Source organism: Triticum urartu, chromosome 3A (assembly GCF_056163025.1).
Source record: "Triticum urartu cultivar PI428250 chromosome 3A, HENAU_Tu73, whole genome shotgun sequence".
Taxonomy (NCBI): domain Eukaryota; kingdom Viridiplantae; phylum Streptophyta; class Magnoliopsida; order Poales; family Poaceae; genus Triticum; species Triticum urartu.
The window spans coordinates 677643717-677659446 of NC_141875.1; the positions used below are offsets into that span (position 1 = coordinate 677643717).

Here is a 15730-nt window from a genome sequence, read left to right on the forward strand (position 1 = left end):
ACCGGCAACTACTCCGACCTTCAATCCGGAGCAAATTGCGCCATCCGAAGACGGGCGGGTAGACCCCGCCTTGGAGGCCGCACTCTCGGCGGCGATAGAGCCGAATACTGACCTTACCCCTCACGAGAGCCATGACGCCGAACCACTGGATTCATCTCCGGCCATGGACTCCGAACCGCCTGCGCCCATGCCTATCGAATCCGATTGGGCACCGATCATGGAGTTCACCTCCGCGGATATCTTTCAGCACTTGCCCTTCGGCGATGTGCTAAACTCGTTAAGGTGTCTCTCCTTGTCAGGAGAACCTTGGCCGAACTATGTCTGGCTAGAATGGGATGCAGATGACGAGGAAATTCACTCCCCACCCACCACCCACTTAGTAGCCATTGTCGACGATTTAACCGACATGCTCGACTTCGACTCCGAAGACATCGATGGTATGGACAACGATGCGGGAGATGAACAGGAACCACTGCCCACAGGGCAGTGGACCGCCACCTCATCATATGATATATACATGGTGGATACACCCATAGAAGGTAATGGCGACAAGACAGCCGAAGACGACCCCTCCAAGAAGCAACCCAAGCGCCAACGTCAGCGGCGCCGCTCTAATTCTCGCCACAGCAAAAGCGGTGATACCGGCACAGGAGATAATAGCACTCCAGATAGTGACGAAGACGACGACAATCCCCTCCAGCAAGATTTAGGGCCGGAGGATGAACAAGCCAACCCTCCCGAGCAAGCAACGGAGGGAGAAGCGGAGGATGACAATTACATGCCTCTCTCCGAAGACGAAGTGAGCCTCGGGACAAATAATTTGTCATGCCTGAGGATCCCATCAAGCAGGAGCGCTTTAAGCATCGGCTTATAGCCATAGCAAATAGCCTGAAGAAAAAGCAACAACAGCTTCGAGCTGAACAAGATATGCTAGCAGACAGATGGACTGAAGTCCTTGCGGCTGAGGAATACGAACTTGAACGCCCTTCCAAGGGTTACCCAAAACGCAGGTTGCTACCCCGACTTGAGGAGGAAGCATTCTAACCTACATCACTAGCGTATGATGCGGCTGATCGGCCACATCGTGGCCAAGACAGAGAGGCATTCCAGCCTGAAGCTCAGCCCGCACCCCGCCGCCACTCAAACAAAAATACCAAGGCAAGGGGCAACACGCGAGACCTGCGAGGTGTATCGAAAAACAAGGCAAAACATGCAAGATCGATCTACGGATCAAGGGGGCACGCACCAGCACGTGACGATGATCGTCACGGCGGATACATTAAATGTAAATCCGGCCGAGCCGAATACGGCAGACAATACTCATATGAACTGCGTCGTGATATAGCCCGACATAGAGGCGCCGCACACCCCCTATGCTTCATTGATGAAGTTATGGATCATGAATTCGCAGAGGGTTTTAAACCCGTAAATATCGAATCGTATGATGGTACAACAGACCTCACGGTATGGATTGAGGATTTCCTCCTCCACATCCACATGGCCTGCGGTGATGATCTACACGCCATCAAGTACCTCCCACTAAAACTCAAAGGACCAGCTCGGCATTGGCTGAATAGCTTGCCAGCAGAATCCATCAGCAGTTGGGAGGATTTGGAAGAGGCATTCCTTGACAACTTCCAAGGCACTTATGTGCGACCACCAGACGCTGATGACTTAAGTCATATAATTCAGCAGCCAGGGGAATCGGCCAGGACATTCTAGACATGGTTCCTAACCAAGAAAAACCAAATTGTCAACTGCCTGGATGCAGAGGCCTTAGCGGCATTTAAGATAACATCCGTGACGAATGGCTCGCCCGACACCTCGGCCAAGAGAAGCCAAAATCCATGGCAGCCCTCACGACACTCATGACCCACTTTTGTGCGGGCGAGGATAGCTGGTTGGCTCGTAGTATGGATACAACAAGCAAACCTGACACATCAGAAGCCAGGGATAGCAACGGCAAACAACGACGCAACAAACATAAGCGCCGCATATATGGTGAAAACGCCGAAAACACGACACTTCATGCCGGGTTCAGGGGCTCAAAGTCCGGTCAGCGGAATGGGCAACCCAAAAATAAAATCCGGGTCCTTCCAGTCTAGACCGCATACTCGATCGCCAATGCCAAATTCATGGCACCCCAGAAACACCAGCCACCCATACCAACAGAGAATGTTGGGTCTTCAAACAAGCCGGTAGGACAGGCGTCAGGGACAAAGGGGAGTCTCAAAGCGACGATAGCGACAAAGAGCCCAGACCACTAAACACAGGAGGGCAAAAGAAATTTCCCCGCATATTCGATCGGTGAACATGGTACATACCACCCAAATTACAAACTCGGACCGGATATCCATCCTTCGGGATGGCGCATCAACGGAACTTGTCGTCCCACAATATAAACCGGGGCCAGTCACCTTCAACCGCACGGATCGTCCGGTCAACGCCAGTCAGGGCATCCCAGCCGCACTAGTCCTGGACCCAATAATCTACGGGTTCCACCTCACTCGAGTCCTCATGGACGGCGGAAGCAGTCTAAATCTGCTCTACCAAGACACAACGTGCAAGATGGGCATCGATCATTCAGCGATCAAACCCACTAAAGCCACTTTCCAAGGCATCATACCAGGTGAGGAGGCTTGCTGTACAGGCTCCATTACCCTTGAGGTAGTCTTCGGTCCACCAGAAAATCACCGTATCGCAGAGCTTGTCTTCGAAATCGTCCCCTTCCGCAGTAACTATCAAGCACTGCTCGGACGAACCGCATTCACTCGGTTCAACGCGGTGCCACATTATGCCTACCATAAGCTCAAGATGCCCGGTCCATGTGGCGTCATCACGGTTAATGGCAAGACCGAACATTCCCCCAGCCCCAAAATACTCACCACTGCCCTAGTACCAGAAACAACAAGCAGCACCTCGCACCCGAACCTCGAGCGAACGTCCAGGCTTTCGGACACCGTCAAGGGACTCCGACCTAATTCGCGCTAGGATAGCCCGGCCTGTCCATGGCTCAACTAAACACTCCGGCAAAGGCCAGGACAGGCCGCACTCGGCGGCTCAACCGCCCCGCGCCACATAAATATTTCTTACATTTCCCTCACAGGATCACCGTTGCGCCGACCAGGACGGGCTACATGAAGGCAGCTTGAACGCGTAAGGGAATCCTTAGACATTCCCCGCAATGACCATACGGTTATATTACAGATCCGCACTCAGCCTCTTCCACCTGGTCTCAGCAGGTTCCGCAATCATATCCCTTTCTTTTATATATTACATTATCTGTAACTATACGCATAGACGTACCACCCAAATACAACATGTGGATTTATATGACGCTTACCTGCTATTATTTCTTATTGAAATTGTTTTGTCAAAGTGGCATCTGCACATAGCGATACGCCTTAAAATATTCCAGGGGCTACGTTTTACCCATAATACGGCAGTGAAGTCCGAACACCTTCATGGAAGTTCGGCACCCCGAACTTATAGCACTATATGCATCAGCTCCGAATTATGTCTTGGGTCAATAGTTGGGTTTGCCCGGCTCCCATGTTTTTGTACCTTACATTCCATTATATCGCCTAAGGTAGCACTGGGAGAACTACTGCGATTGTGTCCCGGTTCTTCCGGATGAGCACCTTAGTAGAGAAAGCCAAAACTGACTGTCATGATACGGTGAGAGCTGGTCAGCTGTTCGAGAGGTTGCAAAATCTTTAAGGATTTCTTCCGCACAATGCCATAACCAATGTAGCGTGCGATGGATCGGTTTTTCTTCCGATCAGGCGTCTATAGGGCCCCTCGTGCGGTATTCCAAACACCAGGGGCTGCGCCTACCATACTAAAGCTCCTATGGCTAAGTGAGAGTGATAAAGCCCTATAGTTCGATTGCCTGGTTCGTTGTGCTGAGCACCTCCTTCGAAGGACCCAATACTGGGATAAAGAGTGCTCAGGTTTATCCCAAACACCCCCGTATTTTTACGTGGGGGCAGAAGCCGACGACTGGCCAATTCTCAGGATTAACATATAAAACGGTCGCACAGGAGGGTAAACTTTTATACAACAAGCAATAAATAAATGACCTCGTTCAAAATTTACAAAGGACAACATGTTTGACATTCATGGAAATATAATGTCCTTGGCACATTGCTCTGCCGCAAGGTAGGATCCTTTCAGGACTCCTTCATAATATAATTCGGGCATGCGGTGCTCCTTCCCCTCCGGCGGTCCTTTGGTCATCACCTTTTCAGCATCCATCTTCGCCCAGTGCACTTTTGTGCGGGCGAAGGCCATTCTCGCACCCTCAATACAGACCGATCGCTTGATGACGTCAAGTCGAGGGCAGGCATTTACAAGCCGCTTCATGAGCCCAAAGTAGCTGTTCAGAATTGGCTCGGCACGCCATAGCCGGATAATCAAATCCTTCATGGCTAGCTCGGCCGCCTTCTGCAGTTCGATCAGCTGTTTCAGTTGATTGGCAAAAGGCATCGGAAAATTCGGTGCCAAATACTGCGACCATATGAGCTTATCCGCAGTGTTCCTTTCTTCGGCTCGGTAGAAATAGGCAGCATCAGATATGCTGCGGGCAGCTCCGCAAATACCCCTGAGAATTCCAAATTTAAAGTTAGAAGGATCATTCTCTCCGCAAATACATTTTTTACAGAGAAAATCCTTACCCGCCGCGATCTTTCGCGCCTCTTGGATCTCCAGCCGGACGCTGTGGGTTTCCTCCCAGGCCTCGCTCATGGCCTGATGAGCCTTGGTAAGTTAGGACTCTTTCTCTGTTAAACTCTGCTCCAAGTTCTCGCATTTCATCATGGCCTCTTGCAGCTCCTGCTCAGCTTTAATGACCCTGGCCTCGTGCTTTTCACGAAGAGCCTGCTCAGTGGATGCCTTTTTCTCGGCCTCGGTCACAGCCTTCTTAAGGGCTTCGACTTCAGTCACAATCCCTAGCAAAGTCACAAAGCTCAGTTCATACTACAAATTCACCCGCAATAAACGCGAACATGACTAGGAGCATACGTTGCTTATCCCTCAATTGCACTTTCAATTGGCCAAGTTCCTCTGTGGCCCGCTCCAGACTTTCCTTCAGCCCGGAGATCCCCACAGTATGAGAAGTAGCAGCCGCTGTAGACGCCTGCTTATAACAGAAGAGAAATTGATGTCATTCACTGAGTCTTCATACGATCATAAATTCGATCCTCTGTCCGGCTCTTTCTTTCACTGAACAGTGTATCAGGGGCTACTATCTATACTATGACACTTTTCGACAACCCATAAAACATACCTCAAAGCCTCTTATAAGGCTGATACAGGCTTTGTTCAGTCCACTCTTGGTTGACTGAATCTTCTCAATCACCGCACCCATAAGGGCGCGATGTTCATCAACGATGGAGGCGTCTTCCAATGCCACCAACAAAGCATCCGACACTTCTGGGTAGACAGAGGTCGTCCACGGAACAGGCACTCCCCTTCCAGCCAAAGGAGGCCGCCTGCTTGATTCTGGAGCCATATAGGTCTCTGGAATCGCATCCGGCTGGGAGCAGAACTCAGGATCGCCCCCGCCGTCAGCCAAATAAGGATCTTTTCCCGCACGTGTCCGGCCCCTGAGGTTTGACCTCCAGGCACCGCCTTCATGGTTTTTTTCCTTTCCTCCTTGGCCGGGGTCCTTTTGGGACGGAGCCTCGGTGTTATAAACCTGTTCGGAGGAAGGGGCCTTTGTGGGCGTCCCGCTCTCTGATATGTCTCCGTCGTATCTACTTTTCCAAACACTTTTGCCCTTGTTTTGGACTCTAGCTTGCATGATTTGAATGGAACTAACCCAGACTGACATTGTTTTCAGCAGAATTGCCATGATGTTGTTTTATGTGCAGAAAACAAAAGTTCTCGGAATGACCTGAAACTCCACGGAACATCTAGTTAAAATAATAAAAAATCCTTGCCAAACATGAAGACTAGGGGGCCCACACCCTGTCCACGAGGGTGGGAGGCACGCCCCCCCTAGGGCGCCCCCCTACCTCGTGGGCCCCCTGAGGCTCCTCCGACGCCAACTCCGACTCTATATATTTGCTTTCAGGGAGAAAAAAATAAGAGAACAAAAAATCATTGCGTTTTACGATACGGAGCCGCCGCCAAGCCCTAAAACCTCTCGGGAGGACTCTATATATTTGCTTCCGGAGAGGGGGATTCGTCGCCGTCGTCATCATCAACCATCCTCCATCACCAATTTCATGATGCTCACAGCCGTGCGTGAGTAATTCCATCGTAGGCTTGCTGGACGGTGATGGGTTGGATGAGATCTATCATGTAATCGAGTTAGTTTTGTTAGGGTTTCATCCCTAGTATCCACTATGTTCTGAGATTGATGTTGCTATGAGTTTGCTATGCTTAATGCTTGTCACTAGGGCCCGAGTGCCATGATTTCAGATCCGAACCTATTATGTTTTCATGAATATATGTGAGTTCCTGATCCTATCTTGCAAGTCTATAGTCACCTACTATGTGTTATGATCCGGCAACCCCGAAGTGACAATAATCGGGACCACTCCCGGTGATGACCGTAGTTTGAGGAGTTCATGTATTCACTATGTGCTAATGCTTTGTTCCGGTTCTCTATTAAAAGCAGGCCTTAATATCCCTTAGTTTCCATTAGGACCCCGCTGCCATGGGAGGGTAGGACAAAAGATGTCATGCAAGTTCTTTTCCATAAGCACGTATGACTATATTCGGAATACATGCCTACATTACATTGATGAATTGGAGCTAGTTCTGTGTCACCCTATGTTATGACTGTTACATGATGAACCGCATCGGGCATTATTATCCATCACCGATCCAATGCCTACGAGCTTTCCATCTACTGGTTTACGCTTATTTACTTTTCCGTTGCTATTGTTACAATCACTACAAAATACCAAAAATATTACTTTTTCTTTCATTACTCTTTTGTTACCGTTACCACTACTATCATATTACTTTGCTACTAAATACTTTGCTGCAGATATTAAGTTATCTAGGTGTGGTTGAATTGACAACTCAGCTGCTAATACTTGAGAATATTCTTTGGCTCCCCTTGTGTCGAATCAATAAATTTGGGTTGAATACTCTACCCTCGAAAGCTGTTGTGATCCCCTACACTTGTGGGTTATCAAGACTAATTTCTGGCGCTGTTGCCGGGGAGCATAGCTCTATTCTTTGAGTCACTTGGGATTTATATCTGCTAGACACTATGAAGAACTTGAAAGACGCTAAGACAACAATTTATCCCTCAACTACGAGGGGAGGTAAGGAACTGCCATCTAGCTCTGCACTTGATTCACCTTCTGTTTTGAGTAAGCTTGCGAGACCTAAACCTGCTTCTGCTATACGTTCTGATATGTCGCATGTTATTGATGATGCCACTTCTGCTATGCATGATAATTATGATGAGACTACTTCTATGCTTGATACTACTGTGCCCCTTAGTGAATTTCTTGATGAACAAATTGCTAAGGCTAGAGAGAAAGAAATTATTGAAACTAATTATAATGATGAAAGTGATGATGAAGATAGGCCTGTTATTCCTGAGGGTTATGTTTTTGATAAGAAGCTTCTGCAGCTATTTTAGCTTGCAGAGATAGTCATGAACTCAAAAGGCTATTAGTTAAATGGAACAAGGAATCTCTTAGAGATAGAATGAGGCCTGACCCTGCTTTTGCTACTTCACCTATTTGTGTTGCCGATAAGGATTATGAATTCTTTGTTGATCCTGATATAACTACTCTGGTTGAATCTGATCCTTTTCATGGCTATGAATCTGAAACTGTTGTGGCACATCTTACTAAATTAAATGATATAGCTACCCTATTCACTAATGATGAGAGATCTCGCTACTTTTATATCCTTAAAATATTTTCGTTCTCATTAAAGGGTGATGCTAAGATATGGTTTAATTCTCTTGATCCTGGTTGTGTGTGTAGTCCCCAGGATATGATTTATTACTTCTCTGCTAAATATTTCCCTGCTCATAAGAAACAAGCTGCTTTAAAGGAAATATACAACTTTGTGCAAATTGAAGAAGAGAGTCTCCCACAAGCTTGGGGGAGGCTTCTTAAGTTACTTAAGGCTTCACCTGATCATCCTCTTAAGAAAAATGAAATACTTGATATCTTTTATAATGGACTAACCGATGCTTCAAGAGATTACCTGGATAGTTGTGTTGGTTCTCTTTTCAGGGAAAGAACACCAGATGAAGCTGAAATTCTATTAAATAATATGTTGACAAATGAAAATAATTGGGCACTTCTTGAGCCAGCTCCTGAGCCAAGTACTGAGCCTATTCCTAAACCAACTCCGAAGAAGAGAGGTGTTCTATTTCTCAGTCCCAAAGATATGCAAGAGGCAAATAAATCTATGAAAAAAAGGTATTAAAGCTGAAGATGTCAAGAATTTACCTCCTATTGAAGAAATACATGGTCTTAATTTACCGCCTATTGAAGAAACATATGATCTTGATCCACTACCTATTGAAGAACCTCCTGATCTTGATAACCTGACACATGTAGTAAAGGTAAATTCTCTCTATAGATTTGATGAAGATGATATTCCTCACTATAAGTCTGCTAGACAATGCTTAGAAGAGTTTGATAATTTTATTGTCAAAGAAGAAAATTTTAATGCTTATTTTGGTAGACAATTGAAATACGATTCCGATATGATTAGACACTTGGGTGACTATATGGCTAATATTAGAGGTGAACTTAAACTTATTAGGAAGCATGCTTCTATGGTTACCACCCAAGTAGAACAAGTACTTACACTACTAGGGAAAAGCCTATACACAGAATCTTATCAGCAGCGCGCTTTATAATAAGTCGCTGCTGCTAATTAGCAGTAGCGAGCTCAAGAATAACTCGCTGCTGAAATAAATATAGCAGTAGTGCGCCAGCTCAAAGACGTGCTACTGTTATAATTCCCACGAGGCCGTCGCGAGGCTAGCTATAGCAGCAACGCGTTATAATGACGGGCGCTACTGCTACGTAGCATAGTAGCAGCGCATTTCGCCAATAAGCGCTACTGCTAAGTTTACTACAAAAATTTAGTCCCACCTCACTCCGTGAAGAGAGTTTCTACCACCTTAAATATGTTACTTCCCAAATTTTGACAAGCACTTGGTCTTCATTGAACTCTATGTGTAGAATTTGTGGCTGCAATATGAGTCTTCACTTGTTCCTAATCCGGCGAGGACTCATATTGACAAATCAGATTGTACACAAAAAGATCGTTGATGATCAATGTATTTTTGATACATTGAACTATAAGTCTACTTTTACATGCTGACACTCACAGTCACACACTCACTGGATCCCTCTCAATCCCCTGCGTCGGTCCTCCCACTACTAGGAAAAGGCCTACTAATGGCGCACCTAATTTGGCCATTAATGGCGCATTAGTGGTGCGCCATTAGTGCCACGCCATTAGTATATTTTACTAATGGCGCACCTCAGATGCGCCATTAGTATATACAACAGTGCGCCATTAGTATGCCTCCCAGGGGGCCATGTATACCCAGGTGCTTTGGCATACTAATGGCGCACAACAACAAGATGCGCCATTAGTAACTTCGGCATACTAATGGTGCACTGTTTAATGATGCGCCATTAGTATCCTTTGACATACTAATGGCGCACTGTGATGTGATGCGCCATTAGTATGAATATTAGGTTTTTTTATTTTTTAATTTTCTGTTTTTTGCACAGGTTACAAAATGTATAGTTGGACAAAATATAGACAGCACACATCAACAACAGATTCATCGAATACAATAGAAGATTACTCTCTGAATACAATTCATCATATTAGTCTCCGAATGCAATTCATCATATTAGTCTCCGAATTGAAAAGACCGAACAAAGATAGAACATTATATTAGTCATTCGATCCCATCATTGCAGCACTAGTTGAGCAACAAATCAAATATAATAGTAGTTCCATTGGTTCAACCAACAAGTTAACAAAAGTTTACTTCCCACTACTAATTTTGCAACTCATGATAATAAAGAACAGAGCACAAATAAATAGGAATGATCTTTTCCATGACACAAGCACAAACAAAATCACCCATACGCATGAAACAGAGCAAGGTACTAATATAGCAGCACAAGAGCGGGAGCTACAGGTAGGAGACGGATTCACAGGAGAGGAGGTTGGTCGATGCTGCACACGACCACGTCGCCGTCACGCGGTGGATGTTGTAGTCGAGTTGGACCATGTGCGGGATGTCGTCGTGGCGGTGGATGACCTAGTTGTCGTCATCGTCCACGGAGGATGCCTGCTGCTCCGAATCTAACAAACAAGTAAGTGCTAGTGTCGTTGATCTAGTACAGAAATTAAGCAAGCTAGTATAGGAGACACGCGTGCTGCTGCTAGTATTTACAGAAATAAATCAAGCTGCATGTGTGTGTGCTTGAGCTAGCTTAGTACGTACAGTCCATGGTTGGGCTCCAAAACTAATAGAGCATGCTAGCGTCAACAGAATCAATCACAAGGTTATTTTGTTGTTGTTGCTAGCAGTGCTAGATGTATGTATTGATCCATCCATCCATGACCTAACTAATGTTGTTGTATCTCTAGACTAAGTGCAGCAACACAAGAAGGACTAAAACTACAGAGCACATGTGTACGTAACAACTATACTCATCCATGGCAAATTGTACCAAACCATCCATACATAGCCAGATTGCAATGGAGTGGATTTAACACAAGACATGAAAAATTGATGAGCCAAATGATTTTTAGTATTACTAACTTGAAAGGAAGCTCACTATTTCCATCTTCTATCTATCCATGATTTTATTTTTCTGAAGCAAGCATCAAAAAGCACAATGACAATCGAATTTCACACAAAAACTGAACCAATACTTGCTGTTATGTAGTGTCCATGACAATTGCAATTCATGTCCACTCCAGATCAGATTTGCAAGGGCTACAAAGAGAGGTTGTAGCTCACCATGTATGGGGGTAGGAGGTGGATGCAGGGGAGGGGTGGAGGGTGTCCTGCAGAAGAAGCTTTGCCATTAGAGAAACCTGCACAAAACAGAGGAAGGGGAGATGAATAAATCATGGTGAGGAAAAGGGCCTTCCACATGATTAGATCGGGAAGAGAAACAACAAGAAAATACCAAAAAAAATCCCTTCCATGGCGTGCTGTACTAGGAGCAGCTCCTCTCTCTCCGCTAGGGTTTGGGGCGCTGGGAGGCTCCATGGTGCCGCTGCGTGGTGGCGGACAAGGGAATCCATCTCCATGGCGGCGTCCCGCCCCACGGAGGTGCGCCCCTCCTGCCGTCGTCGTCGGCATGCCCATGGCGACCTGCAGAGAAGGAAGAGAAGATGAGGTGAGGTGAGGAGGAGATGGTGGGTGAAGAAGGAAGGGGAAGGGCTTACCAGTGCTGGATCCGCTCACCTATGGCCTCGCCGTGGCCTGCCATGGCGGATCCCGGCGAACAAAAGGGGATGCAAAACCCTAGCCAGTGGGGGAGCCGCGGATCTGCATGGAGGTAAGCCAGATGCGGACCAAGGGGATCTCGCCGGCGTGCTGCGCGCGGCCGGAGCTCGCCGGAACCGGGCGGCGTGGGTGGCGACGGCGGCGAGGGAGAGAGGGGTTCGGGGGGAAGAGAGGAGGCGACGAGGGTTTGGGTGAGTTCGAGCGAGAGAGAGAGAGAGTGTGTGTGTGTGTGTGTGTGTGTGTGTTGGTGCGTTGGGTCGGATGGATGGATGGATGTCCAAAATATCTTGTTGCTGCCCACTTACTAATGGCGCACCAACTCTAAATGCGCCATTAGTAATCCAGGTTACTAATGGCGCACCTTCTGGTGGTGCGCCATTAGTAGTTTTGCAAAAAAAACATACTAATGGCGCACTATTCCAGAGTGCGCCATTACTAGTTTAAACTAGTAATGGCGCACGGTGGAACAGTGCGCCATTAGTAGTTTTGCAAAAAAGGAATAAAAAATATAATAAAAAAACAACATTAGTGGCGCACTTTCCGACAGGTGCGCCATTACTAGTTACAACTAGTAATGGCGCACTGTGTCTGGATGCGCCATTAGTATGTTTGGACAGGCGCACTAGTTCAAAAAAAGTATTTTGATACTAATGGCGCACCCTGGGCCAGGTGCGCCATTAGTAGTTTCAGCTCTAATGGCGTATCAGAAGGTGGTGCGCCATTAGTATATACTAATGGCGCACCGCTTGTCTGGTGCGCCATTAGTGTCAATCCCATCTATAGCCCTTTTTCTAGTAGTGTCCCCCGTCGCCCCTCCTCCCTCTGCGCCGCCGTCACCTCCTCCTCCTTGCTGGACTCGGTACCAGCCTCCTCCTCCGTCCTTCCTCTCCACTCACCGCTGGCTGGCCCCTCCTCGCTCCGCCTTCCTCCTCCGTCCTCCCTCCACTGGCCGCCGGCCGGCCCCTCCTTGCTCCGCCTTCCTCCTCCGTCCTCCCTCCACTGGCCGCCGGCCGGCCCCTCCTCCTCCTCCTTGCTGGACTCGGTACCGGCCTCCTCCTCCGTCCTCCCTACATTTTGATTTAGTTTATTTAGTAGGCTAGTTGATTTAGAACATTTTGATATAGTGGATTTAGTAGGCTAGTTGATTTAGAACATTTTGATTTAGTTGATTTAGTAGGCTAGTTCATTTAGTTGATTTAGAACATTTTCATTTAGTTGATTTAGTAGGCTAGTTCATTTAGTTGATTTAGTATGCACCATTTTCATTTAGTTGATTTAGAACATTTTCATTTAGTTGATTTAGAACATTTTCATTTAGTTGATTTAGTTACTTTTTGGCAAAATGTAGGTGGTACCTTGTCATCTAATATGTTACTAGATCTTAGGATTATAATTGTCCATCAAATTGCTTCTCGCGGAAGAACCAAAAATATCTCATGCTAGTGTTTTTCTTTCCTATGAAGTGGATCGTTAATCCTTTGCTCATATTGCTTTAGGAAAAATGGCGCCACCACCACCACCACTATGTCGACTATGCAAGTCAAGGTGCGCCAGCAGCCTTGCAACTGGCAAGCTGTTCGGCATCTACTTCCAGCCGGGTTTTCATCATGCGGCGGTAAGAAATTAGATGAAATGTAATAACTATTTTATTTTTAGTGTTGGCATTACTGCATTGTGTCATTTTGCTTATTTTACACAGATCGTCCCATGCAATGTGAGGTTGAAATTCAACAAGCTGACAGGAGACACTGTGACATTTGAGGCTCCTGGGGGGCCGTACACTATGGAGGTCGAGAAAGGACGCAATATGTCGCACATTGGAGGAGATGGATGGGCCCGTTTCGTCGCTCGCATGCGTCTTACTGGTGGTGAGTTGATCAGCTTCTCCTTCAGAGCAGAAAGACCCAAGCTGGCTGTCATTTATCTCAACTTGGTGGAAGATGATGAAGATGATGAAGATAATGAGGACCCACTCGATGAAGATGATGAGGACCCACTTCATGAAGCCATCGTAGCTCAAAGAACAAGGCTGAGTGAGGAGGAGGTGTCCAACCTGTGGGACATAATTCCGCCACGTGCTGACTTTGTCGGGGTGCCATTCGTGACCCGCCTGACAAATACCATGGTTGATCGACATGATATGGTATGTTATACTTACAAATGAAAATTATTCGATGAAATACTTAGTGTACAGTCCAATGATATGGTATGTTGTGTGGAATCTAGTCGATGATATGTTTTAGTGTAGAGTTCGATCACATGCTTATTAGTGTAGAATCTAAGGAAACTATTAATAGTGTAGATAATCCATATGTACTTATTTGCGAGGCTATTTATTAATTGAAATGTTTTTCTTATTCAGAAATTGGCAAAGAGCATATTTGTGAGTTATGGTATCGAGCCTAATGAAGAAGGCTCAGCTGGACTACGCCTTACTGCAAGGGGCTCCATCACAACCTGTACTTACTGCGTGGACACGGATGGTCGCACACACTTAAACTCGGTTGGGTGGAAGAAATTCCTCGATGGCAAGAATCTTCGTGTTGGACAGGCCATCCTAATTACTATCAGGAACACCAACTGCCCAGGCTTGAGGATGATGATTTTCTTCGATATCATCTAGAACTACATATGTGTGTGTGGCTATATCATCTAGAACTACATATGATGATCGTCGTCGATATCATCTAGAACCACATATGATGATCGCCGTTGATATGACCTTGTACTGCTTGAGGATGCATGTTAACTATGCATTAAATTGTTATCTAGTACTCCCTTCGTTCCAAATTACTCGTCGTGGTTTGAACTAAAACCACGACGAGTAATTTGGAACGAAGGGAGTACTACCCAGTAATGGTTTATGAATTTGATATCTACTAGCAGTACCTAGTATCTAGTATCTGAAAGGGAAACTGAAAGGGAAAGGGGTACGAGGGGAAAATGATGAAAGATATAGCAGTAGCGAGGGACTGCAAAATCGCTACAGCTAAGTAATAGTAGCGCGTTCATAAAAAGCGATGCTGATATCGTCAACTATAGTAGCGCGGGTAAGGACCGCGCTACTACTATAAGTTAGCTGTAGCGCCTTATTAGTAGCGCGGCCACCCGCGCTGCTGCTAGCCTCAAAACCCGCGCTACTACTAGGGTTTTCCCTAGTAGTGTTAAAGCTCAAAATGAATTGCTCAATGAAATGAATAGTAAGAAAAATGGTTATGCTGTTAGAGTGGCTACTAGAACTGGTAGAATGACTCAGGAACCATTGTATCCTGAAGTCCACCCTAAGAGAATTGAGCAAGATTCTCAGAGAAATAATATTGATGCACCTAGTTCTTCTAAAAGGAAGAAAAAGAAAAGTGATAGGACTTTGCAAACTTCCAGTGAACCTATTGCTGAACCACCTGAGAATCCAAATGATATATCTATGTATGATGCTGAAACACAATCTGGTAATGAACATGAACCTGGTTAAAATGTTAATGATGATCTTCATGATGATGCTCAACCTAGTAACGATAATGATGTAGAAATTGAACCCGCTGTTGATCTTGATAACCCACAATCAAAGAATCAACGTTATGATAAGAGAGACTTTGTTGCTAGGAAACATGGTAAAGAAAGAGAACCATGGGTTTAGAAACCCATGCCTTTTCCTCCCAAACCATCCAAGAAAAAGGATGATGAGGATTTTGAGCGCTTTGCTGAAATGATTAGACCTATCTTTTTGCGTATGCGATTGGCTGATATGCTCAAAATGAATCCTTATGCTAAGTATATGAAAGATATTGTTACAAATAAAAGAAAGATACCGGAAGCTAAAATTTCCACCATGCTTGCTAATTATACTTTTAAGGGTGGAATACCAAAGAAACTTGGAGATCCAGGAGTACCTACTATACCATGCTCCATTAAAAGAAACTATGTTAAAACTGCTTTATGTGATCTTGGAGCCGGTGTTAGTGTTATGCCTCTCTCTTTATATCGTAGACTTGATTTGAATAAGTTGACACCTACTAAAATATCTTTGCAAATGGCTGATAAATCAGCTGCTATACATGTCGGTATTTGTGAGGATGTGCCTATTGTGGTTGCAAACGTTACTATTTTAACGGACATTGTTATTCTTGATATTCCCGAGGACGATAGTATGTCTATTATTCTTGGAAGACCTTTTTTGAATACTGCAGGTGCTGTTATTGATTGCAACAAAGGCAATGTCACTTTTCATGTTAATGGTAATGAGCATAC

General features: G+C 45.7%; 1 protein-coding gene across 1 annotated transcript; it reads left to right on the forward strand.

The window, feature by feature from the left end:
* Positions 1–12983: 12983 nt before the first annotated feature.
* Positions 12984–14105, forward strand: LOC147981461 (uncharacterized). The gene is made up of 3 exons (XM_087517116.1): positions 12984–13097; positions 13182–13625; positions 13845–14105. Exons 1-3 carry the CDS (start codon positions 12984–12986, stop codon positions 14103–14105), a joined length of 819 nt encoding a protein of 272 aa, XP_087373242.1.
* The last annotated feature ends 1625 nt before the right edge of the window (positions 14106–15730 follow it).